Consider the following 25,493-nt stretch of genomic DNA (forward strand, 5'->3'; position numbering starts at 1 on the left):
TAAACATAAGAGTCCCTTTATCGTGTGCATTCAGAAAGCTGCAGTGACGCTGTACAGTAACTACATAAGGCTCCATGAAAGAGATGCGACTTCTTTAGCTAATTCGTATTTTTCACAGACGATGAACGCGTGCGTGGCGTTTCCTCTCTCACAGAACAAATCTTGAAATTAACGGAGTGATATGGTTTAAAAATAAAATCTGAAATGATAACGTGTCCAGTCTTCAAACAGCAGCAACAATAACAAAATCCTACAAATGGGAATTCATAAAAAGGACAAAATAGATTTTAAAAAAAATCGTCATAATTCATCAAAACAATTTGGCCAATAAAAGAAAAAAGGGATGTGATAATAAATCTCTGTGTGACGGCGATGGTTTGACACTGTGGGCAACACACTCACAAAATATATCTGTAAACAACAACAAAAACTGATCAGGAACTTAAAAAGATTTTGCATAACTAGACCCACTGGTGAAGTCAACCCACAGACATTAATTATTGACATTCATATCCCTTCCTCTGGACTCGCCGTGACTCGTGACGCAGACTACACACATTTTGTTTTTTTAAAGCCAGGAGTGGTTAGTCACAACGCTATGTTACAGGCAATTTCTTTTTTCTCATTGACCTTATTTTTTGTTCTGAGTTGGTTCCTCGTGAGAGTTAAAAAGGCCATGGTACGTATTTACAATATTCACAAGTCTGTTGTGTCTTCAGGTGACAGAGGGAGGAGTTTTCCTGGTTCTTGATCTCAAAGCAAAAATGGCGGGTGATTGATTCAAGCGTGCCGTGTCGCCATCGATGGTGTTTTTGCTTCTTTCTTTTTTCCCTCCTCCAGGTGAGTGCAGGTGGTCAAAGTGGAAATTGAGTTTCCTTTCGATCTGCTATCCTCGTTTTCTCCCAGCCGACACTCCCTCCCTGCGGTTACATTCTGTCAGTGTGTTACAGTACATGTGGTTACTGGACGTACGAGAGGATAAAGGGGGGGTTTGGAGGGAGAGCCTTTTATACGGGAGGTGTCGAGGGAACAACAAGGCAGTCGGAGGAATGAAACGCTCCTCAGGAAGGAGTCCTCGGGGTGAGGTGGAGGTGGCGGGCGGAGCTCAGTTTCTGCAGCCGTCCTCGGCGCTTCGCTCATGCTGAAGGTTGTAGTAACAGTTCTGACAAACTCGCACCGGTGACGAGATCTTCAGCCGTTTGATCTCTGACTGGAAGCGACTGCACCTGCAGAGCAAAGACACGGAGGAGAGTTAAAGACGACCTGTTCTACTCATTCTCAGGTTCATACATGCGTTTAAGGGTTTCGACTGGAACAGAGTATTTCTTGAAAAACCCGGACATGTTCCAGCAGGAATATGATCTGAGGTCTGTGGGAAATCACCAATGTTGTTTCCCAGACGTTAGCATGTGCAGAGGTTAGCACTGTCACCTCACAGCAAGAGGGTTCCTGGTTCAAACCCCAGGGTGGGGGAGCCCCTCTGTGTGGAGCTGCATGTTCTCCCCGTGTCAGCGTGGGTTTCCTCCAGGTGCTCCAGCTTCCTCCCACAGTCCAAAGACATGCAGGTTAACTGGTGACTCTAAATTGTCCGTAGGTGTGAATGTGAGTGTGAATGGTTGTCTGTCTCTATGTGTCAGCCCTGTGATAGTCTGGTGACCTGTCCAGGGTGAACCCTGCCTCTCACCCAGTGTCAGCTGGGATGTCAGTTACTGTGCGATATTTACAGCATCACAAATGTTTTGTCATTGCTGGGTTTTTGATTTTCCTGCAACTTCAGTTCTGGCACTCTGGAAAATCATGTTTACTTTGATTAAGTTAATTAAAGCATGTCGATGTCACTGCTCCACAAGTTCTTCTTCATTCAGCCTTTTTTCGTGGCATCTCTCAGCAGGGCACAGCAGCTGCCCTCATGTAGTGTTCAGGGGGCGTTACCTGTGCCAGTGGCGCTCAAATGATGCCAGGTGTGGTGTGGGATTTTGTGATATCGACACATTATCATTGCAGTATTCAACTGGGCCTACACAAAAAGTAATAAATGAATCTTTAATCGACTCTATCAGTATGTTGTGTGCACCCCTTTCCTAATAAAGAGGCAAACTTGAGCTAGGAAAAAAAGTAATTTCATTTTAAAAACCTTCACAGGGAACCTATTTGTTGCTGTTCATGCGAGGGAATTAAAAGTGTGTGACACATCACGTTATCTTACATTTTTTCCCTGTTTAAATGGATGTGTTTTTGGTGCTTTGATGTAATTTTTAAACATTTAAAATGAATTCTTGAATCATTTTGTTAATACATATTTCATGAGTAATAGTTGGTTGCCAATTGATATTAGTAAATAAAAATATTTATGTCGTGATAACGTGAGTAAGAGCACCGATGATAGTCAGGGACTGAAGTGTTTGCTGCTGTTTTTATCACTTTTTATTATTATTTTTGCAATTTTTTGGCATGGATCTCAGCCTGTGAACTTTTTTGGTGGCTGTCCAGCTCGGCTGAATTGGTGTGCAGGTATTTCTTCCGCCATCCTCTCGTGATAAGAGTGATAACACATGTCACAGAAACTATCCTGCACAGATATATATAGGTGTGCATTGAGATTTTGGCCTACCCTTTGACATGCCTTGGGCACAAAAAGTCTGAAAACCACTGAAATAAACCATGAAAAATGACTAAAAAAAAGAGCCTAAATTGATCTTAAAGCTGCTTATTTTACCTCATGTCATACATTCATGTCACGCATTAAAAGAAGAAATATAAGCAAACAACACGGGGCTACAGTGGGTTAATCAATGCTGAATATACTGTACACATTTATTGAGGCTTCAGTCTAAATTATCACAGTACTGATGTATAAGTAAGACCTGCAAATACATGTTTAGGTGAGACTCAAGACTCAAGCAGCAGGTGAAGTATCAGTGAAAGAGGAAAATAAGGACAACATGCTGTTAAACTTTCTGTGATTTCACTCACTTTTGGCAGAAGAGCTGCCCGCAGTTCCTGCAGTGGTGGCGTCGCTCTGTGAGGGAGAAGCGAACTGTGCAGCCGGAGCAGCTGTCCACCACCTCGTCCTTCACCCAGTGGTCGGCCGCCGAACGGCCTGGCTGGTCGCTAACTGACCAGCTGAAGACCCGACCGCGACCATCGCCCACCAGGATCTTACTGTGGTCCCTGCAGAGAGGACGGTAACAGGGGGAAGGACAAAAGAGGGGAAGAGGGAGGAGAATAATTCAGCGAGGATGTCTTTGAAAAAGCTCTCAAACAAATATTACAAGGTACAAAAACAAAATCAAAGGATTCATCTTTGTCAGTTTGGCGCCTGACGCTCAGCTCTCTTACTTGGAGATGGCGAGGGATGTGATCTCTGCGGGCTGAGCATTGTCCTTGCGATCAAACGCCGTGTGCATGGTGAGTTTGCTCCGGAAGACCAGCTGGCGCTCCCATCTGTAGCCTGCGAGCACACAAACATAAACACTTAAACACAAAGACAAACACACTGACATCAGATCAGTGGACTCTTTAGGATTTGTTTTTCTGACTGGCTCAAGAGCTGATAATCGTTGTCAGAGTTTTAATCGTCAATTTTGTAAAAAACATTTCTAATAACTGGGGTCACCCACCGGCCCTGAGCTGGTTATACGTCCGTGCGTCCATGGTGGAGGGCTGGAGAGGCTGCGGCATTGCGCCCTGACCTGGGTGAGCTGAGTGAGGGTGAGGGACCTTGGTTTGGCCCTCAGAGTAGTTGACGAACACGAAGCCGTCCTTCTCGTCGATGCTGAGAGTGTCGGACCAGCGGTGAGAGTCGTCAGAGCTGCTGTCCATCGACCACGAGGCTCCTGGTCGAGCTGGGGGACCTTAAAGGGAGCATAGTGACAGAAATGTAAATGTTAGCGTGGCTTCAGCTTCATCAAAAACACAATACCTTTGCTTAACGATAATTTTGCTAAACCTGTAAAACAGTCTGTGAATGCTGATAAGAGGAAGTGTTGGTTGGTACCTCTGGGTCTGTGGACGGTGCTGCCTGGTTGGCTGCCTCCACCTGTGGAGGGGTTACCTGGTGCTTTGGGCTCCTGGCTCAGACTGGGCTCGTCTCCGTCCGACTCACTGCTGTCCTCATCGCCGTTGTGACTCTCGCCACCCTCTGTGAGACGGAAAAAATTCATAACTCTTTTACATACACATTTTCACAGTGAAATTATTGTGCATATACTCATAAGCTAGCAAACAAAGGTGAACCAACAAAGTATCTGCAACTTTATGTTAAAATTATATTACATTCTGGGACATGTCGCTATATTACTGACACAGAAACCTCTCATCAGGTATTTTTCCCGTTAAGACTCACCAATCTTCTCCTCGCCACAGCAGTCAGGCACATCTGGCTCTACTGGCTCTGGAGCAGGGGTTTCTGGGACTTGGAGGAACTCCATTCTCCAGAACTACAAGACAAATTTAAAGAAAGGGTTTGGTGGTTTAGTTAATTAAGTCGCGGTACAATTAACTCCTTGATGACGTGGCAGGAACAGGGATTACAGCGAATACTCTGCAGTGCTGTTTATAACTCTGAATTGTTGCCTCTTATATTCTTACACTCACCAGCCACTTTATTAGGTACACCTGTTCAACCGCTTGTTAAGGCAGATAGTTAATCAGACAATCACGTGGCAGCAACTCAATGCATTTAGTCATGTAGACACGGTGAAGACGAGCTGCTGAAGCTCAAACTGAGCATCAGAATGATGAAGGAAGGTGATTTATGTGACTTTGAACGTGGCATGGTTGTTGGTGTCAGACGGGCTGGTCTGAGTATTTACTGGGATTTTCAGCACAACCATCTCTAGGGTTTACAGAGGATGGTCCCAAAAAGAGCAAATATCCAGTGAGCCAAAATGCCTTGTTGATGCCAGAGGTCAGAGGAGAATGGCCAGACTGGTTCAAGATGATAGAAAGGCAACAGGAAGTCAAATAAGCACTGGTTCCAACCAAGGTCTGCAGAAGACCATCTCTGAAGCAACAACACCTTGTCCAACCTTGAAGCAGATGGGCTACAGCAGCAGAAGACCACACCAGGTGCCACTCCTGTCAGCTAACAACAGGAAACTGAGGCTACAATTCACACAGGTTTTCTCACCAAAACTGGACAATAGAAGATTGGAAAAACGTTGCCTGGTCTGATGAGTCTGGATTTCTGCTGCCACATTCAGATGGTAGGGTCAGAATTTGGTGTCATGGATCCATCCTGCCTTGTATCAACGCTTCAGGCTGCTGCTGCTGGTGGTGTAATGGTGTGGGGGAGATTTTCTTAGTACCAACTGAGCATGGTTTAAACACCACAGCCTACCTGAGTATTGTTGCTGACCGTGTCCATCCCTTTATGACCACAGTGTACCCATCTTCTGATCTTAAAATCTCTGAGGAATGTTTCCAGCACCTTTCTGAATCCATGCCACCAAGAATTAAAACGGGGATCCAACCTGGTACTAGCAAGGTGTACCTAATAAAGTGGTGGGTGAGTGTATTTCTGTCTGCAACATTACGTGGTATCAATCTATGAAGCCTATGTTTACCTGTGTCTCTGACATGTAGCTGCATCACCTGTGAGTCTCTGAATGTTGCATGAATGGAAGTTTTCTGAGCTGGACTAAAATCAACATTTGGAAAATCACTGATACCTGAAAAAGCGCAATAACGTATGTCAGATTAAAGTAGGCATTGTTACCCTGACAACGCCGTCCGAGTGTCCGGTGACGATGACATTCTGCGTGTCCCACTCGTTCATCTCTGACACGCAGCAGCACAGGATCTGCTGGCTGCGCCCTGTGAAGGTGTTGGCGCTGGCGATGGGGCTGCCGTTAATGCTCCACACGTGAATATATGTGCCTGCACAGGACACAATGTCCCCCTACACACACACACACACGCATGTACACACACATTATGTTTGTCCATCAGCTGAAGAGCTTTATGACACATGATGTAAATGATCCTCTCTATGACTTTGCTCTTTAGCTCATGATGATCGTCCTGGACTAAAAGGACATGTAACGTTATTTCTACAGAGACAGAAGAGAACTTCGTCCTCCAGCTCACCGTCAGTTCATTGATACACAGAGCAGAGACGGGCGCCCTGTGGCCCCTGAGCTGCGTGACGAAGGAAAGCTTGTTGAGGTCCCAGATGATGCAGGTTCGATCCCGCGAGCCGCTGACAACAATGTGGTACGCTGACGACGCTGTCAGACACGTCACAGCGTCCGTGTGGCCCAGCAGCGCCTATGACAGAACAAAGATGTTTAACAGACCCAACTTTCTGACGCCGCTCCGTGGCCTTGTGTCCAGTTTTGTTTGTGTTCTTACCTGTTTGAGCGTGAGTGACTTGGCCCTCTCTTTGGAGGTTCCTGTCTCCCACACACAGATGGCGGTGCTGGTGCCGCCGGTGATGACCAGCTTCAGGTTTGGACATATGGCACAAAGGATCTGACCCCACTCTGACAGACACTCGTACACCACCAGCGCCTGAAACAGGAGATTAGAGACTGGTTGGCTGAGGGGTGCAGAGGTGGAGAAATGCAGATGATGACTTGTCAGTTCTGGCTGTTTGGGGCTTTAACTTTGTCCATATCTCAGTAACAAACACCTCCACACTGATCAGCACACACACAGCTGGCTAGTTTCTTTTTAAGTCCTCATTATTGTGACAAATGTAAAGAGAATAGGGCAATAAAAGCACTATCAAGAGAACTGCATTAGACGTCTGTAATGGCTGCTGCTGTAACACCTGAGAGCTCAGCGCAGTGAGGAAGGTGCATTTCTATAAAGCACCAGCAGGGGGAGACATTGTCTTTAATAAGTTTTCACATTCACTTGTCAGCTTCAAGGTGAATCTACAGTCGTCCATGTTTTAATTAAACAGTAATATTATTTGTATATATTTGAGAGAAGACGAGTCGCAGGTTTAAATCTCTGACAAACTGTATTTGTTATATAAATGTTACCTTGTCAGATTCGTAGTTAGCCAGACGGCAGCTGAGGTCGGCGTAGCCCCAGGCGAAGGTCTTGCTCCAGGTGGGGGGAACCAGGACTTTGTTTTGCTCCACAGCAAGTATGCCCTTATCAGTGCACACGATCTGTCCCACAGGCTCCTTCAGCTCTGCACACGGGGAACACAAAGACTTACGTGAGTGCTGAGTCTGAAGAGGTTCATGCACTGTGAGGTATAATGGACAGAGTGCGGCACTGTTGGGGTTTCGGTAAAGGGATAGTTGGAGCTTAACTGGTGCTGATACTACACTGGACTGATGATTTGTGACTGTGTGTGTGTGTGTACATGTACCTTTGACAGGTGCTAGAGAAGGTCTGAGATTGTCCAGATGATGGAAGAAGATCTTGTCGCTGTTGGAGCTCGGAGGGATGCTCGCTATGTCACCGTTGGCTTTACTGCGTACCCGTTTGGGAGGATGGGGCTTCTTAAACAGCTGAAACACACACACACACCATCAGTCGGTGAGCAAAGACATAAAGTGAAGGACTATTTTTTTCTACCAATAGCCAAATGCTAATAGATTCTGGCTGTGGTAGTTAGTGCATCCTCACACTGGATTAAAGCTCCTGTAACTGGGCTTTAATAGGCGACAATTTGCCACAAACACGTCGTGATAACGCACTTTGGCTGATGAACCTGTGAATAAGTAACTCTTGATCTGTTATGAGTCATGTGTTTGTCTAACAACCAATCAAAATTGTTGGAAAATAGTTGGTGGACGGATGGAAAACAGGAAGACAACTGCTAGTGAGGAAAAAATGTTGGCCTTAGGGTGGCATGTTGAGGACGTTATCACGCTTGCTGCTGCCAGTGTAGTTAAAAACACAGCTGCCAGTGAAAAGGACAGATGTTATTTAAAGCCCATACATACTGTATGATTTTGGGCTGTCCCAGACTAAAGATGACCAAGTGACAGAAACATGGAGATATCTTTGGTCGTGGCTCTAAAGCGGAGGTCCTACATCGCAGCACAGTGAGAGAGGTTCAAGGGCAGCTGTTGTCACAATCTTGCGATCAAAGACAGTGTCAGAAATTTGGGTTGACCATCTCACAGTGACTGCTGTTCTTTATGTCTATTGGCCAACCATAGAAAGTCAGCATGAAATGACGCACTGGTGCTAAACCCAAACAAACAGACAGATAGCAGCTCGCCCATGCAGCATCCTTGCACACTCAGTTTGGGAAGCTATTGTACGTCGTAGCCTGTGATTCAGTAGGCGCTTTCATCGTACAGTCTGCAGACATCGAACTTATACTCTTTTGTATTTTCAGTCCAAGTCCATTCTTGTCATGGAAAGCCTCCAAGACTCTTCCCATAGCCATGATGCTTGTGGGGCAGATGGATCCGTTACAACCACAATATCTCCAGACGTAAGGTTCCTCTGGGGTGTCGGCGTCACACAACGAACCCTGACTTCTAAACTGAACCAAGACTTTTGTGTACCGTTACACCCCTGCTCCTAGCAGTAGTTATATTGTAGTACAAGTTGTAAAAGTAAACCTTTTATTGGTCTTACTAGTAGTTACATTAGTAGTGCTTTTTGATATTAGCATTAGTGGCAGTGGTACAACAGCAGTTGATTCAGTGTTTAGACATTAGCCGATATCCGACCTGTTTGGGGATCTGTCCGAAGTTGTTGATGAAGCCGATGGTGGCCGTCTCCTTGAGCGGGTCGTTGATGTTGTAGATGTCCACCTGACCCTCGTAGAACAGGTGGTGGAAGACGTTGACCGCCTCCACGGCCGGTGGACCCTGCTGCTTGTAGCCGAAAATCAGGTCGATCCATTCATGGAGGTGGGCCGATACGTAGTCGCACTCCAACGCCTGGAGAAAGGTGGAGACAGGTTAATGTGTCATCACTGAAACTCCATCTGCTTAAACGGTCACAAGTGGGTTTATTTCGTACCTCTCTGTGGACTCTGATGAACTCCCGAGGGTCGCCCTTGGCCCAAGGTGGCAGGATGACGTCACCCAGCTTGGTGCCATTCTGCTTGGCACCTGGAACATCAAACAACAGGAGGCAGACAGAACATTAATATTCATGCACTCAATTATCTCTGGGTCAGTTTGACTCGTGCGTTCCTGAGCTATTGTCCACGCTCACTGATACTGACCCAGGTCAAAGTTGTTGGAGTTGAGCATGAACTCGGGCAGATAGAAGAACTCAGGGATGAGCTCCTTGACGTCGGCCATGTTGTGTTTGGAGGCGGAGAGCCAAGCTTCACGCACGCTGTGGAACATCCTGTCAGCCAGGTCAAAATGACCTCCCTGGTGATCACACAGACACACGGGCAGATGGTCTGACATTAGGGTCCAGACATTTGAGAGCATCAACAGTTTGTCGTCTGGGCTTTTATGTGAACGCAAAGCCACTAGAAATTTGGCTTGAAATTGTAAACATGCGTGTATGACATCAAATCTCATTAAGCATCCACAGAAATCTAAGTGAATCTACTTAAAAACATCTTATTTTGCTGTTAAGGCCATTTTTTAAGAATGTGGCAAATCATGTTTTGATTGACAACTCCTTCGTTTTAATTTTTTGCTATTGGGACATCAGGGACGTCTGGAGAGGGTGAGGCTGAAGAAGAGGCAAAGAAGGAACAGTTTCAGCTGCAAGACATACCCGTTTTACAAAAACCATAGCTTTCTGGGAGAAACTGCTAAACTGGTCTTAGAGGAAATGCAAGCGGCATTTGCAGGAGTTTTTGTGGACGACTCCACCACAGTCTAAAGGTCTAATCTTGGTGTTATTTTCGATCAAGCCCTCAGTTTAGACAAACGTAAATTCAGTAGTTCGAAACCAGTCGTTTAGATTAATGCAACTCTTTGCTCTCTGGCATCAGTAAAAAATCCCTCTCACGCCTTCAGCTCATACAAAACTCTGCTGCAAGGATCTTGACTCGGACTAGAAAACATGACCACATCACACCAATCCTGGCTTCCCTACACCGGTTACCTGTTGCTTTTAGAACTGAATTTAAGATTTTATTGATTACTTACAAAGCCCTGAGAGGCTCCAAGTTATAGAAAAGACCTATCATTGCCCTATGCTCCTTCTCACACCCTGAGATCTTCTGACGCATCGTGTCTTGTTGTTCCGAGGTCTACATTAATTCACAAAGGTGAAAGAGCCTTTGCAGTCAGAGCTCCTCAACTTTTAAATCACTACTGAAAACCTACTTGTTTAAACTTGACTTTCAGGGATTTTAACTGCTTTATTATTGCGTGCTTTTACTCCATTATGTGAATTCTATTTTTACTGCTTTTATCTTGTTTTATTGCTTTGTCTTTTATTCGGTTTTGTAAAGCACTTTGTAACTGTTTTGAAAGGTGCTATATAAATAAAGTTTATTACTATTATTATTACAGCTCACTAAAATTGTGGTCAGAGAGAGGAAGGGAGATCAAATATAGCTGTTATATAGCTAGCTAGTTTATTGAGAAAGACTATGTAAAGACGTGTTGGCTTAGACTCAAAGACACAAATTGAGCAGGAGCAGAAGAGGATTTTTTTGGATTAAAAGTAATTTGTAATACTTTAAGATGCTTCCATCAGACCTTAAAATCTGCCAGAGTCTAAGGAAACAAAACATGTGTCAGAGAAGGAAAAGAAACCCTGCAAAAATTTAAAATGCTGGACTAAAAACAACCATCCATGATCAGATTTAAACTTCAATTATCTCATCAAATAAACAATTTATTATACTCTAACTGCAGAACATTCAGGAGGCGAGGAAAGTTCAGATCAAACCTGAAGTCTGAGGAAAATCTGTGTGAAGGGCTCCATCCGGACCAGATAGGAGGCTACGATCATGGCTGATGAGTAGTGGGTGCCGTAGTGGTACGCTGGGGTTTCACCTGACAGGACAGAAAACAACACAGTCACTTACACTGAACAGTGAAAACACAACTTTCAACTTCAGAATTCAAACTTCTGTGACAGAATTGCACCTACAGACATCTCTGTCATGGCAGAACTTCCTTTTATTTACTGTTGTTTTGAATTTCAAAGGTTTAGAGCAGGTTGGATGGGTCAAATAAAACATGTGCCACATTAAATTGTGAATTTGGGTTTGATGTTTTTCTATAAACAACCAAAGACTACACTCATTCTTTAATACAGGCCTCATATATGCTTTTTAAAGTTTGACATATTGGGTAAAATAACCAATTTAGTGTGCAAACGCCTCGAGTGTCACTGGCTTCAAATGAGCTGGCTCTTTTTTCTTTACTCAGTGTCTATTTAACTTGAATGAGTACAGATAAAAGTCATCTCTCTGACTCCTTCCTGTTAAATGCAGTCAAATGTTGACTCATCTCCAAGGTCTCACCGTTGGGGTCTTCCCAGTCCTTGTATCTCTTTTTGTACTGCGTCAGTCTGTCGTCAGTCTGGGCACCCATCGGCTTGGCGAGGTTACGGAACGTCTTGGGGTTGTTCAGGTCCAGCTCCTGGTTAACAAAACAGGATTAATGACAGAACAGGCATCGGCTTTTCTTGTGGTTAACACTTTTAATTGCCACTGATATTGTCCCAAACCTCTGCGTCATAGTCAGCCAGAATCCAGGGGAAGACGGGATACTGCATCAGGTCGTTGTAGGATCGTCCTGCCAGCGTGTTCAGATGCATCAGGTACTGGAAGTTACTGATTTCTCCTCGCTAGAAAACAGATGGTAGAAAATACATCAGTGCGGCTTATAATTGCTTATAAGTTGTTTCACTGAACACAAACAAACCGCACCAGAGTTTGTTTGTAACCGGACCGAGACGACCTCTTCAAGAAGGTCTCGGTCTGGTTGTTTTGGTGCACACCTGAGTGTGACTGCTGTGTTCACACCTGCCCAAACGAACCGCACTGAGGGGGCAAACGAACTTGAGTTCTACTGAACCGAACCAAACAGCCTTAGACTAACACATCTAGATTCTTACCTCCCATCTCTGAGTCACTGACTTCTCACCGACCAGCGTGCTGAGGAGCCCCGATCTGGAAAACACCAGCACACAGAGGAGGTTTAGTTAAAACAGCTCACGACTTTGCTGTTTTTCAGCATGTGGGCAGTGAAAAGCACTGGAAAGCATTTTGTTACAAAGCAACTGCTGCATATAATATATGTAGGATGGTGTGATACCAAATTACTCTTGTTCTCTTTTCTTTGCTTTTCTTTTTTCGGTCACTGATTTGATTAATTACAACAGACATCCATAAACATTATTTAGAAAAATACATGAAAAACAAATTAAACTATGAATACTTATCTGCACATTCCATAAATCATCTCACAACCTTTAAAGAAGGTCAAACATTTCATTAAAAACTGTGTGTTGGGGACAGAGAGGAGAGGGGAGGAGGTGTTACCCTTGTTCGACGCTGGTGTTGGGCCTCTGGCCTGAAACTGACTCGGAGCTGTCAGCCAGTGAAGGCACCACTGCCAAGAACCTGCGGGGAGTTAATTATAAAATTAAACAAAAATATTACAGTTCCGTTTGACTATGTTTACACTGCACGTGTAACCTCATGAAACTGACTTGTATTACAGTGATCTTCTCAAAGTAGAAATACTCTGGCGATGAGATGCTTTATGAGAGGCTTGCTGTCTAATCTGAGAATTCTATTTTAATATTACACAGTAGTGACCTTTGTAAAATCCCCCTTTCTCCTCAAAGAAGTTTTTACTAACTATTCTTTGTTACTGAAATGTGAGAGCAACAGTGGCAGCTCAGCAGCATGCAGTCACAGCTTGGTGTTTCTATTTGTATTCAGTACCTTTGGTAAACTTTGTTGCGGACTCCTTTCTGGAATGCTAACAAGTAGTTTCTTCCATCTGCAGAGAAAACTTCCACCGCCATGGGCTGAAAGGTGACGACACACAAGACATTTAATCATCAGTGGTAAACACTAAAGATGAAAGAGGTGGAGTGTTGATGCTGCCATACCCAGAGCATGTTAAGATACTCAATATAAATGTCTATTAAGATGGTGTTTATTGGTGCTGCAGCATGTGTGTATGTGTGGATGCTGACCTGCAGCAGGTAGCGTCTCTTGTGCACTTCCTTGATGTCCTCGTAGGCGAAGATGCTGCAGGTTCTCTTCAGCTGGCTCTGTCCTTGTCTCGCTCCTCTGGGGATGATGGCCTCATGCAAACTGGATAAACAACAGACAGTTATGCATTACGGTTTACCCATAAATCACTTTTATCGACAAAGGCTTAAAGTCACGTCACAAACACTCACAGCTTCCCTTACAGAGAGATTATGTCAATCTATTTCTTAATGCTAAAAACACCAAGATATTCAAGACAAAGAAAAAGAAAATGACTGATGTGATTCCATTTCATGGCAAAAAAATGCAACATAACTGAAAGAAAATGTAGGTGACACTGGGGTTAGCTAATTACTTTTGTTATTAATCAAAGTGGCAATTATTTAATGCATTATTCAATGAATAATTAATTTATAAAATATCTAAAATACTTTCAAATAAAATCAAAAAATCAAAAATAATCTCAGCCTAAAGTGACTTCAATTAACAGTCATAAAAATTAATTTCCAGTGAAAAAGGAAGAGAAAATTGTCATCTTTGACAGTTTTTGTCATTTTATTTGATAAATGACAATTAATAAAACTGTCATCATTACATATTTGTTTTTATCAACCTACGAGCTAATTTATTTATCAATTCAGTCCTTGAAGACTCCATGTTTTGACTGTGTGGACGCTGACGAGAGGGTAAAACAGTACAACACCTGCAGGGAAACACAGTGAAATCAAAGCAGCATCTGTTGGTAATTTTCACGTCGTGTCTCGAAGGAAGAGGCAGAGTAAGATCCCTAAAAAAAGATAAACATGTCATATCTCTGCTGAGTTTTCACAACGCATGCTCTATCAGCAGCATTACATCACTCCAGCAGCAGAAACTCCCACTGCAGCGTCTAGAGCAATGATGTCATCTTTTATTCGGGGAAGGAAAGTACATTAAGTGTGTCATCTGTCAGCTGCAGCTTCAGGATTAATCACGCAGCGCTGGTGTAATATCCTGATTCTCCTACAGGTGTCCGGACCATCATGTAAAGTGACAGATACAGAAGCTTGGACCTACTTGGGGGGCAGCGTGTCGATGTCCCTGATCTCTCTGGACACGGTCATGGTGTAGCCATCGATGACGTAGAAGTGCTCTTTCCCAAACAGCAGCAGACCCTCGCTGGTGTCCAGACCCTGAACCCTGGCACAGCGGTACATGTGCTGAATCTGGAACAGCAAGTGTAAGAAACAACAGCACATTAATTACCTAAAGTTTAGAAAAAGCAGCTTCCTCATGAGAAGTCATGAGCCTGAATTCCTCCAGGCAAAAATCAGCGAAGAAGGAATAAATGAGGAGGAAGACATACTTTCCCCCCACTCAGATATGGCCTTGAGCAAAGAACTTAATCCAAATGTGTTGAGCTGCTCGTGGGAAGAAGCAGTGTTTGATTAATAGGCTGTTGTGTCCTGTTAGTGTTTGTGTGAACAAAACAATGTAGGAAATTAACATGACCCAGAAATTTAAGCCATAAGGTTCACATTGTCAGTTCATTAGAAAGAGGACTCAGTTCTCTTTCCAGTCAACTTCAGCTCTGATGGGGCCTCAGTCCTCTTTCTGTTCACACTATAGCCTATTTATAATATATATTGACATAGTTTTGTTTTTACTTTGACGTGGCGCTGCAGTGCAGTTATGACGTCCCTCGCTTTCAGATGAACTTAAAATACAGGAGATGGCGGTATCAATGTACGGCGATTCGTTTGGTCGAAATTCACCATTCACAATTAATTCACCAAGTTAGATTTAAACATGAGCTCTTTCCCCTCTGGTCTCTCTCTGCTGTTGAGGGCACAACATGGGCCAGCCGTTCATATTACTATAACTTTATCCCCACCACTCACTGTCATCTCAGCTGCCTGTTGCACTAGACTGACCTCTGGTGGCACATGATGTGCACTACATGCCAAAAAACTCATTGCAAACTCTTCAGTATGAGGTTAAAAGAAAGATGAGCGTCTGTATTTATTAATGTACAGAAATTTATACCGTCAGGATTTTTAAATACCCTGGTACACCATCATATTGTGATACCGCCTAACCCTATTTTTTAGCTTGTAGGCAAACTGGCAGTGGCTGACAAGACGTTAGAGGAACTTCAGGGTAATTTTACAGGGCCAGGGCCGTTGGTGCGTGTCTCCACCGCAGGAACCACCCCCGAAGGACAGAGTTCTGGAACTTTTACAGGGGCTAAACAAGTCCCTGCCTCGGAGTAGGTACTCAGAACGGCCCCGAGAAACTCCTGACTGGGGCTTGGGGATTACTTGGTGCTGATTGGATATACTCAAGGAGGGATGTGACATTTTGTAAATACTATGGTTATCGTAGATTAGCTGGGCTAACCGTTAGCTGTTAGCTGTTAGCCGTTAGCGGTGTCTGTATTAACTCTATAGGCCCGTTTCCACCGCAGGAACTTCGGGGTAATTTTACGGGGCCGGAGCCGTTGGTGCATGTCTCCACCACAGGAACCACCCCTGAAGGACAGAGTTCCGCAACTTTTACAGGGGCTAAACAAGTCCCTGCCTCAGAGTAGGTACTCAGAACGGCCCCGAAAGACTCCTGGCTGGGGCTTGGGGATTACTTGGTGCTGATTGGATATACTCAAGGAGGGATGTGACGTCAACAGAAAGCAACAAAATAGCCGGCATTTTTAAAACTCAGTAGACGAGGGTTAGCTCGTTCATATAGCTTCCGCCGCCATCTAAAAAAAACTCACTAAATGGCCTGTGAAAAAAATATTTTTTCCAGCGGATATCTTAGTTACAACATGATTGAGCTAGCAAAGCAGTTTTGTGTTGCTATGTGTGGTATGTATTCAGTTATGGGAAGTCACGATGTCTAGAAAGCATCAGGCTGCAGCTGACAGGGACAGCTAACAGCAGCAGCAAAGCTAACATCAGGACGTCATCTGTTAAAAGCCTCCCGTTGTCGGATACGACATGAAACTACTCCAGTTAGCTCAATCATGTTGTAACTAAGACATAATGGTAACGGGGGCAAATGTGTCCCGTATAAGTTTGTGCATTAAAAGTGCTTTTTTTCGCCACTGACCGGTTCAGATCGCCAGTGTTATCTCTGTAGATAGCATACTAAGCGTTTCCCTTACCCTTCACCTCCTTCCGGCTGTGATGTCATCTCGCGAGAGCTTTGCTTGTTGCCGGAAGAAAACAGAGGAGCCATGCTGAGCGCCGCTCAGAGTGGCACTGGTTGTCCCGGAGTACAGTTGAGAGTTTTACTGCATCGATTGAAAACAATGGTTCGTGTTTGTGCTTATCCGAATTGCAAGAACAGGATGTTGCGCAACACCCCGTACAGCTTTCACAGGCTGCCTTTGTCGGACGGCAAGATGCTGAAGTTGTGGCTAGTTGTGCTACAAATGGATGCTAACACTTCTGTCCAGACACTGTGCCTTGCAGACCATCGGGTCTGCAGTGCTCACTTCTCCCAAGATGACTACTGCCAGCCGAAGAAAAGAAGACATCCAATCGGGATGCATACGGGACGCATTTGCCCCTGTTACCGTTTTAGCTCGTTTCGCAGCTCCCGGTTGCATCCATCTCCCTCAATACTGAACCAATTTTAGTACGAGTTGTACCTATGAATCATACGCACACATACACATGGGGAAATAGGGCCCAGGTTAAAAAATACCGAAGTTGTCCTTTAAGTAGAGGAGTGTGAAAATACCTTTCCAGTGACAAACTTTCCACAGATACAAGTCAGTATAGTCAAGATCAAATATTTAATGGGTAATAAACATCAGATAAACTAATTTTTTTGAGTGGAGATGGACTTTAAGAAAGGTAGTGCTATGCCAAAAAAAAAGACAGATACAAAATCTGTACTTGTATGCTGCAATGAAAATAAACTCAGCTCTAATTTAATTAATACATAAATCCCTAATACTTAGAAAATATAAAAGAATAGCAGGTGCAGAAAATAAGGTTATATCACTGATATGTTTCAGCACAGATTAACAAATTACATTTTCTCCACCACACAATATAAATTCATTTTTAAAAGGCTCTGTGTGAAACACTGGACACTGATTTTAGCCTCCAGCAGTGATGAAATTGGAGTAGTAAACAACGTGATTTAATTATGTCTGAGTGTCCCTTCCTGACCTTCTCTCCCTCCTCCAGGAGGCGCAGCAGAGACGTATTGTCGGTCCTCTGCTCCTCCTCGGGGCCTCCTGACTCCAACAGCTGCTCCTGAAGCTGCTCCTGACTGTCCTCGTCTGCCCCGTCCGCTGTGGACCGAGACCTCTTCAGAGGAGCCTTCACCAGGCCTGGAGGGCACGGTAACAGCATCATGTCAGAGATGAAGCAACACTCCAAAAGGAAGAGCTTAGAGCAAAAAAACTGCTAAGAACCTTTTCAAGTTACAACAAAGTATTCCCTGGTATCGTCTCTGTACCTTTGACTCTTGCGATGGTGTCCTCTCCGTGCTCGGGCTCATGCTGTGTGGTCTCTCCTTCTGTGGTGTGCTCCACAGAGTGCTGGTACATGCCGGGGTTTCCAGACAGCAAGCGGACATAGTACTCCTTACTGTCGTAGCTGATGGCTCGCCGGTAACGGAGAGGCTTCTGGAGGGGGGTGAAAAAGAAAAGTGTTTGTCAAACAACGGACTCCATCACTACAAGGAAAACACCTTTGGGTTAAGAAAGTCGACTAAGTTTAAGTGAAAATAAGAGCATAAAGGGAGAGTTCTGTCATTAATACTGCTGCATAGAAACCCACGCAAACATTTTCAGGATGCAGTGCATGAACATCAGAACCAGGGCCTTTAAAGTCACCTTATCATATTTAGTTGGGACGCTTTATTGACTTCAAAGTACAGGGATCTGGGATGATATTTTAACACTTACATGCAGAAGACGTTACAAAATGTCACTCATAGTTAGTTTAATTACAAAGACGTTCACTCTTATAATGTGAGCTATGTCAAACCAGCATCAAGCTGGCTCTGAAATTATCTGCAGTTATCACCTGCCTCACCTGTAACACCCATAACGTGGTGCACATGTAGAAATTAATTTTCTGTGGGACAGTAGTCAGGATGCTCTTCTTCCAGGCAGTCATACTCTATGTATGTTGATGGGATACTAGAGGTTGTCCAAGTATTGTTATCAGCCGAACTTGACTCCGATAGTGGCCGATGGCTCCGCAGCCTCCACCGGTTTTATATTCAGTGATCCATGTTTATTTATTATCGAGGTATTTATTACTTTGACTTGGATGTTTAGTTCAACAGTTATTCAGTTTTCTAATAAAGATTGTTAATTTCCGACGTTGTAAATTGTTTTCCCCGGGGGATGGAGGTTGGTAACGGCTGATTAATTAAAAAAATCCACTTAACAGTCGACCTCAACGGGATACAACCTCAAAGTCACAGCAAAATGGAAGTACTGGGTCAGCTAGACGAATACATGTTCACATGCAAACGCACACACAACCAAACACATCAAAAACAGCTCAGACAAATTTCCTGTTCCTTAAATCTGGCATCAAGGCATCAAACTGACCACAAATACTTTTCACCCTGCGAGCACATATAACAACACAGGGTGAGTTTTAAACAGGAAGGCCGTCAAATCAAATCAAACCCGTCAACTCATGGAGAGAACTGCAGCAGCTCTTAAAGCATGTTTGTTACTATCATGCAGTCACACCAGGCACCAACAGCTCAGTTATTTTTATCCTGTGGACTTCAGGAAGGTACCTGGGCGCGGTCAAGGACCTCAGCCAGGGCTGAGGGTACCAGGGGCACCAGAGGGGGACAAGAGGGCTGGAGGATGTAAACAGAAGAAGGATGAGGGGTTGAAATGTCAGTCGACGTATTCGTAAAGTAGAGATCTGCAATCTGGTTCCACGACCCTGAATTTATACATATATGTTTGATGATTCCTAAAAGAGCCCCTTAAAAACTGTATACAGAAATACTGTTCATATAAAACTAGAAATGCCGCTTGACTGCTTTCTACAACTACTCCCATCGACACCTCGAGCAAGGCAGGAAGCCCCAACTGCTGAGGTGAAATACTCAATGACCAAGTCAGGCTAATGGCTAGTAATAGTATTCAGCTGCGAGGCACAAGTGTGTGACTTTGTCGGACAGCCTGCGAGTGCTCCCCGAGCATGTCTAAATTATGCATTATGATTAAGCCTGGGGGACTTTGGATTTAATTATAGCAGGTCGATTAAAGGGGCCATGAGCCAGATATTCGTCCCCAGAAGGGCTCTGAAGACTCTCATGAACTCATGACCGTTACATCCAAATCCACCGAGCAAGGTTGCATTACGTGATCAATCCAGGGTCATTGTCAGAGCATTAAGATTCTAACTTCTCTTGAATCACGTCTGGCCGCTTGTGTTGTTGGTAATCTGGACATTCTTTTAATTTTCTCTGAGTAAAATCAAAAGGTAAGTGCTTAAAATGTAAAAGGAGGCTGATATCCACACAATCCTAACAGGACATGCCTGAGAGCGACGTCTTTGTATCATGCCGACCAAACAAATCATTGAGTGAAGAGAGGCGCCCGTTGGCAAACAGAGAGGAGGGATTATTTGTAGAGCAAACAAAGCTAAATGTGTCTCTGGCGGTGCCAGGAAAAGTGAGCCACCGGCTGTTGATGTCACTTCCTCACATGACACCAAAGAGCTCGTCCAAGAGCAGCTCTATTTCAGGAGAGCTATTCTTAAGAGTTCACGACTCTGCGGGGGATTGGTCGAAGTTACGGACACAATGGAGGAAATATTTTTAAGAATAATCAGAATTTATTTAAGGTGCTTTCAAAGTAGAAGTATTCTAACTACAGGTGTTTGTGCGAATGTTTCCTTTACTTAACATATCATTCTTTAGCATGTTATTACATCTGTAAGACTAAGGTCATTTTCATATTATGTATGTTGTTATGTTCATATTATGTTGGCCCTACAGGTGTGAAAAGAGCACCAATCACAAGATCCCAAGCCCATAGAATGAGTCGACCTTCACATTGTGTTCACTGTGGTTTATATTTAGGAGATAATGTAAAGTATGACCCTCTCGCCTGCCTCCCTACTTTATCACTCATGGCCGTGCAGTTCAGAGGATGAGATTTGCACGTGTTGCACTCACAGGCAGATGTCGGAGGAGACTGGCAGCGCTGAGAATCGCCTCTGCAACTCTACATGCCAACTGCTACCTGAATAAAATAGCAGTCCACTTTGGTGTTTTGGTTCTGTTGGTTTTTCAAACCTGACGCGAACCGAATCTAAGTACACATGAACCGTACTCAAGACCACATTTCCAAGTGGACTCAGGCATAGATCAGCATATAAACGTACTGGACTTTGGGGTCGGGTGCATTCAGATCTGGTCCTGGGTCTTCATGTGAAAGCCTCCTAATAAATAACATGATTATTGTAGAGTCACACTAATACTGGATGTTGCTACTTGTACTGTGTTACAGCCCTGTGACTTTGATTCTTGCACTATTCTGGGGATCAACTTACTGTAAATTATTCTTGATTAAAGCATCAGCAAAATGTATAAAATGCAAATAGACTGTAAGTCTCTTTCTGTGGGCGTCACACTTTGCGTAACTGCTAACAGCTGCTAGCTAGTCGGTGAAGATCCTCAGTCGTCCAGGTCATGGTAATCATAAGAGCTGTATCGTAGGCAACTGGACTTGCTTGAGTTTCCTGAAGACATTTCACCTCTCTTTGAAGAGGTGTCTTGGGATCCCTTCCCAGACAACTTAACACCCATTCTCACCTGGACCCATCTGACCCTAACAACACACAAGATGGCCGGGTGGGTCAACGACACATGCAACCTCAACGACTCTGTAAGAGTTTAAAGCCTGTGACTCCACACCAGTCTGCTGCAACTGAAGATGAGAGGTGAAAAATCTTCAAGAAACTCCGTATAGCACTTATGAGCTGCTAGCTAGAGCTCTGATTCTCTGCCCAAGCCTGACTGGGCTTCACCCAACCTGCCGAGTTCAGGCCAGGCTGTAATTTCTCATCATTCTCCCGGGTTTCAGTCGCATTGGGTTCTCCCGCATTTAGCCCTCAAGTTTTTTCTAATGAAAGCTGGCAGTTTTCGTGCATGAATATCAGCAGTTTTAATGGACTGATTCAAGAGGGAAAGACAGAGAATGAGTGAGGGCGACTGAGAGAGGAGCAATGGAGTAATATAATAGAGAATCGGGGAAGAGAGACAGAGTGTGGGTGAGAGAGGGACGGAAAACGAGCCGGCAGTGTTTCCTTCTGCCTTCCCAGTAGTGGGGCTGATATGTGTAACATGCAGCAAAGAGAGGTGATCATCATCGGTTTGCGCCCCACATCGCCATTGACTGCACATAATGCACAGAGGGGTGCAGCCTGCCCTGCTGAACGTGTCGTACACAAGACAACAGACTATTGAAATAACAGAAGGAAGAGAAGAAGTGGTGCAAGGAAACATGTCAGCCTTTCGCTTTTAAACTTGTGTTTTGATATAAATAAAAATTTAATTGCGCACTGGCCCAAAACTCTTGCCTTTGGTCATGCTCGGGTCAGGGTTGGACAGAGACTGTGTGAGTTCCTGTAGGGTCAGGCCTGATCTTTTTAGGGCCGAGAACTCTATGGCTAGCTGCCTTTCAAATCTCCCGGGGATGGGTCACACACATAACATGTTGTCAAAATGTCACACCCGTCCTGTCCAAGGTGCTGTCCTGCCAGCTGTCTCTTTTACACAGACATCGATTCGCCACAGTTACTACCTCAACCGCGGGCTTTAAGGTGAAACAACACTTTCCCCCTGTTCTGAAAGAAATATTCTCTATGAGTCCCTTCATGTTTGCTGAAACTGCTGCAGGGGATCATGGGAATATCTTAAAGCTTAAAGCTGAATACCTGCGCTGAGTTGGTGTTTGGCTCCATCTCAGGGATGTATGGGTAGTGGATATAGAACATGTCATTGCGGACCATCTTCTTCCTCATCCTGCAAGGCCCCTCCGTCATCTCCAGCACAAACTTGTCCAGGTGGGAGCCGATGGGCGGGCCCCAGAGGCCCCGTTCACGCAGCAGCTCGTATTCGATGGACGCCCACTCCTCTGTCACGTACTTGAGGGCATTCTGCTGTCGCTGAGAGATGGAGGCACAGATGAGGTGTGAGTGGTGAGTCACTTTAAACACTGTTGCCATAAATTATCCATGCTGTCACAACTGCTACACCAGCCTGCGAAAATGTGTCTGCGCTGTGTGTGTATTTGGTCCACTGTCCTGCAGTAACTGTTACGTAACAGTCTGCTGGTTTGTCCTACAGCTGGTTTGACAGAGTGAGTGTGCTGTAATAAATCATCTGCAATAAAACAGCTTGAATTCTTTGTGCACCCACTGTGTTTGGAACAATTAGAGAGAGTTACGTCTGCTTAATTCTCTCTATTGAGTAATGATGCAAGTACCTCCTGATATTCTTTGTACTGCATGGCCACCAGGTCTCGAACAACAGCGATGTGCGTGAACATCCACTGGAACGTCTCCTGTTGGTGAGAGAAACAATATCTTAACAGGGCTGAATAAAGGCCTTTACACACCAGGGGCCTGATGAATAAACAACACAACAATATGAAATACTCTCTGTGAATCTTTCACATCAAAATCATCTATAATCAACTATCTACAACTACGAGAAGTGAGGTAAGCTGTTGTATAGCCTGAGCTACTGTAAGCATTTTTATTGTTTCCTTAAACACTCTAAGTAAATTTGAGTCCCCCCTTTTACAGAGTATATGTCTAAGGCTTTTATTTTGAAGGGTAAGAACAGGAGTGTATCTGGTATGTGCTGCTTTTGTCAAGGCTGAAAAGAGAGAATAAAGTTTGCCATGTTGGTTCGGACTTTCTGAGCCTCAGTGTTGTCGTGTTATAATCCTCATGAGTGTAGATGCAATGTGACTGGTTGATTGGATGTCTAGTAACTCTTAAAACTTAATGAGAGTAAGATGGGAATTTTAAATTTTGGATCTCCAGATGTCCCTAAAAACCTAGCTTGCAACCTTGGACCACTCTCCGGTTAAATCAGTTCCTAGGTTAAGAATATTGGCATTTTATTCGACCCCGATCATAAACTTGATAAACAAGTGAATGCTGTTGTTAAGTCTTAAGTCTTTTTACCATCTTAAAGTTTTAAGCAAGGTCCAGCACGTTTTCTTTTAGAGACTTTGAGACAATAATCCATGCTATTATTTCTTTACACCTGGATTGTTGTTAAGCACTGTATTTCTTAGTCAGACTACTGTGTCATGCCTTTAATTCATTTATTTATCCTTTATTTAACCAGAAAAAAAAAACAAAAAACCAGGCAGCAACATAAGTTACAGAAAGACAACATGGAACAAAAACACAGAATAAAAATGTACACCTCTAAAACAAGCAATATAAAACACAAAATAAGATTACTACAATGAAACGCCAAAATGCACATTAATATATACTTGAAAGGAATCATAAAAACACAATAAAAGGGGCAGTGTAACACTGTGCAACAGTGTCTTGAAACAGACAAGAGGGACCAAGGAGTGCAACTCTAAGTCCTTCAGCTGGTGCAAAATGTGGCCGCGTGTCAGCTAACAAAATCTAAAATACTGTGCAATGTTACTCCATTTTTAAAGTCTTTATACTGGTTACCAGTGAAGTTAGGACCTGACTACAAGATTTTACTTTTTAAAGCTTTGAACAGGCTAGCTACAGCATATCTCAGAGACCTTTTGTATCCCTAGTGTCCTCCTATAACACTAAGGTCATCTGACTGGCTGCTGCTTTCTATCCCAGACAGATGTTCAAGGCGTAAAGATGACAGTGATTTCTCTGTGACCCGCCCCAAATTGTGGAACTGCCTCCCTCAACATGTTCGATCAGCACCCACTTTCAAATGCTTTCAGTCCAAGTTAAAAACTCACTTATTTTCTCTGGCTTTTTATGTGTTTTAAATATACAGTATACGTGTTTTGTCACTGCCTCGGTGTATTTATCTGTACTTCTTCTTTTGACTGTGCAAAGCACTCTGGTCAGATGGTGGTTGTTTTTAAACTGTGCTATATTAACTGATTGACTTGACTCAATGCCGTTATTCGCCTTCTGTGTGAAAGTACTGATGACAAAAACAGTTTGAAGACATTTACTGATGTGTGAACTGATCAAAAAAGGAACAAAAAACTCCCCAGGTGTGTGAAGGCCTTTACACATACTTAATATATGGAGTTCATCTGCTGCAGCTGTGCAGTGAGTGTGAGCTGTGTTGGCGTGTACCTGAGCAGACAGGCTGTTCTTATTCAGGCTGTTCTCCTTCTTGTTGCGGCGGACGCCTGTCAGCTTGGAGAGGCCGAAGCCGCTGCTAACTCTGGACAGTTTGGACTGGGTCGCCGGTGCCACTGCCTCACCACGACTGATGCACTTCTTCTCATGGACTGAAGAGCAGAGACAGAAAAACAAACAGTCACATGAGTGAATTTATTTAGTTGTTTTAACCACTAAGCCATTTGGATAGTCTGAAGGAAGATGAAGCAGAGATACGACGCTGACAAAACAAATATATATCATGTGATTTTTTTTGCTTGACATTGCTTTTGTGGTGAAAACTACTAAACAAAGCAAATTTATTTCTGAATATCTGGGTAAAAGATGACAAAAGAACACTAGATTTATGTCGTCAGCACAAAACAATGAAGATAAACTGGAACTTCCATTACTTCATTACCAGGTTTTGCAAATGTTCCTCTAACAATATCTGGTCACCTGCCAAAGTGTCTGGCTCAGCAGACTGAGTCTAAACTTTGGCTGGAGGCTTGTAGTAATTCAGCGCTCTGCTTACATTAGCAAAAGTTCAACAGTGATGAAGTAAGCAAGAGAAGGAGGGAGAGAACCAGCAGGAGAGAGTGCAGATCAGCAGTAATGGGCCTTATTGGCAGGGCTTCACTGTTTCATTTGCAAAACAACAAGAGGAGCTCCCAAACACTTGATCTGGTTATGTAAATCTGGATCAGCCTCAAACAATCACTCCTTGGAAAAACAGGACACCACAAATCCAACACAGACACGGCTCAGGAGACGATCAGCTGAGTCTGTGTGGTTATATCTCAGTGTGTGTGTGTGTGTGCGTGTGTGAGTGTCCCTCACCTAGGTGGTTCTGCCAGCTCTTCAGTGCCGGCTCCTCCAAGGCGGGCCGGGCCGTGGCGATGTCCACGTGGCCTCTGTCGTTGCAGGGCAGAGACACTTTGAATATGTCCTCCAGCATCTGACGCTTGCTGTGCATCAGCTCCGTCCACACCCGGTTCACCGCCTTCAGCAGCAGCTGCCGCCCTGCAGACGGAGGACAACAATCATCCTTAGTGCTTTAATGACATCACAGT

At 44.1% G+C, this 25,493-nt stretch overlaps 1 protein-coding gene across 9 annotated transcripts in view; it reads right to left on the bottom strand.

Moving 5' to 3' along the window:
- Window positions 1-817: 817 nt before the first annotated feature.
- The window catches only part of wdfy3 (WD repeat and FYVE domain containing 3), a 162,962-nt gene continuing 138,286 nt past the window's right edge, over window positions 818-25,493 (bottom strand). For all 9 annotated transcript variants that reach the window (XM_078170469.1, XM_033620534.2, XM_078170471.1 and 6 more), the window contains 28 exons: window positions 25,261-25,443; window positions 24,394-24,551; window positions 22,551-22,628; window positions 22,000-22,230; window positions 17,534-17,702; window positions 17,242-17,405; window positions 14,138-14,286; window positions 13,063-13,183; window positions 12,806-12,891; window positions 12,398-12,478; window positions 11,971-12,025; window positions 11,581-11,700; window positions 11,375-11,492; window positions 10,795-10,901; window positions 9,155-9,308; window positions 8,947-9,038; window positions 8,652-8,864; window positions 7,331-7,472; window positions 6,993-7,147; window positions 6,355-6,513; window positions 6,091-6,270; window positions 5,720-5,902; window positions 4,346-4,439; window positions 3,998-4,141; window positions 3,621-3,854; window positions 3,340-3,451; window positions 2,974-3,171; window positions 818-1,226 (listed from right to left, as the gene is read on the bottom strand). In XM_078170469.1, coding sequence (XP_078026595.1) covers window positions 1,106-1,226; window positions 2,974-3,171; window positions 3,340-3,451; window positions 3,621-3,854; window positions 3,998-4,141; window positions 4,346-4,439; window positions 5,720-5,902; window positions 6,091-6,270; window positions 6,355-6,513; window positions 6,993-7,147; window positions 7,331-7,472; window positions 8,652-8,864; window positions 8,947-9,038; window positions 9,155-9,308; window positions 10,795-10,901; window positions 11,375-11,492; window positions 11,581-11,700; window positions 11,971-12,025; window positions 12,398-12,478; window positions 12,806-12,891; window positions 13,063-13,183; window positions 14,138-14,286; window positions 17,242-17,405; window positions 17,534-17,702; window positions 22,000-22,230; window positions 22,551-22,628; window positions 24,394-24,551; window positions 25,261-25,443 — 4,001 coding nt within the window. In that variant the 3' untranslated portion in view covers window positions 818-1,105. The remainder of the gene's footprint in view (window positions 1,227-2,973; window positions 3,172-3,339; window positions 3,452-3,620; window positions 3,855-3,997; window positions 4,142-4,345; window positions 4,440-5,719; window positions 5,903-6,090; window positions 6,271-6,354; window positions 6,514-6,992; window positions 7,148-7,330; window positions 7,473-8,651; window positions 8,865-8,946; window positions 9,039-9,154; window positions 9,309-10,794; window positions 10,902-11,374; window positions 11,493-11,580; window positions 11,701-11,970; window positions 12,026-12,397; window positions 12,479-12,805; window positions 12,892-13,062; window positions 13,184-14,137; window positions 14,287-17,241; window positions 17,406-17,533; window positions 17,703-21,999; window positions 22,231-22,550; window positions 22,629-24,393; window positions 24,552-25,260; window positions 25,444-25,493) is intronic.

Source organism: Epinephelus lanceolatus, chromosome 9, assembly GCF_041903045.1.
Source record: "Epinephelus lanceolatus isolate andai-2023 chromosome 9, ASM4190304v1, whole genome shotgun sequence".
NCBI classification, from domain to species: Eukaryota; Metazoa; Chordata; class Actinopteri; order Perciformes; family Serranidae; genus Epinephelus; species Epinephelus lanceolatus.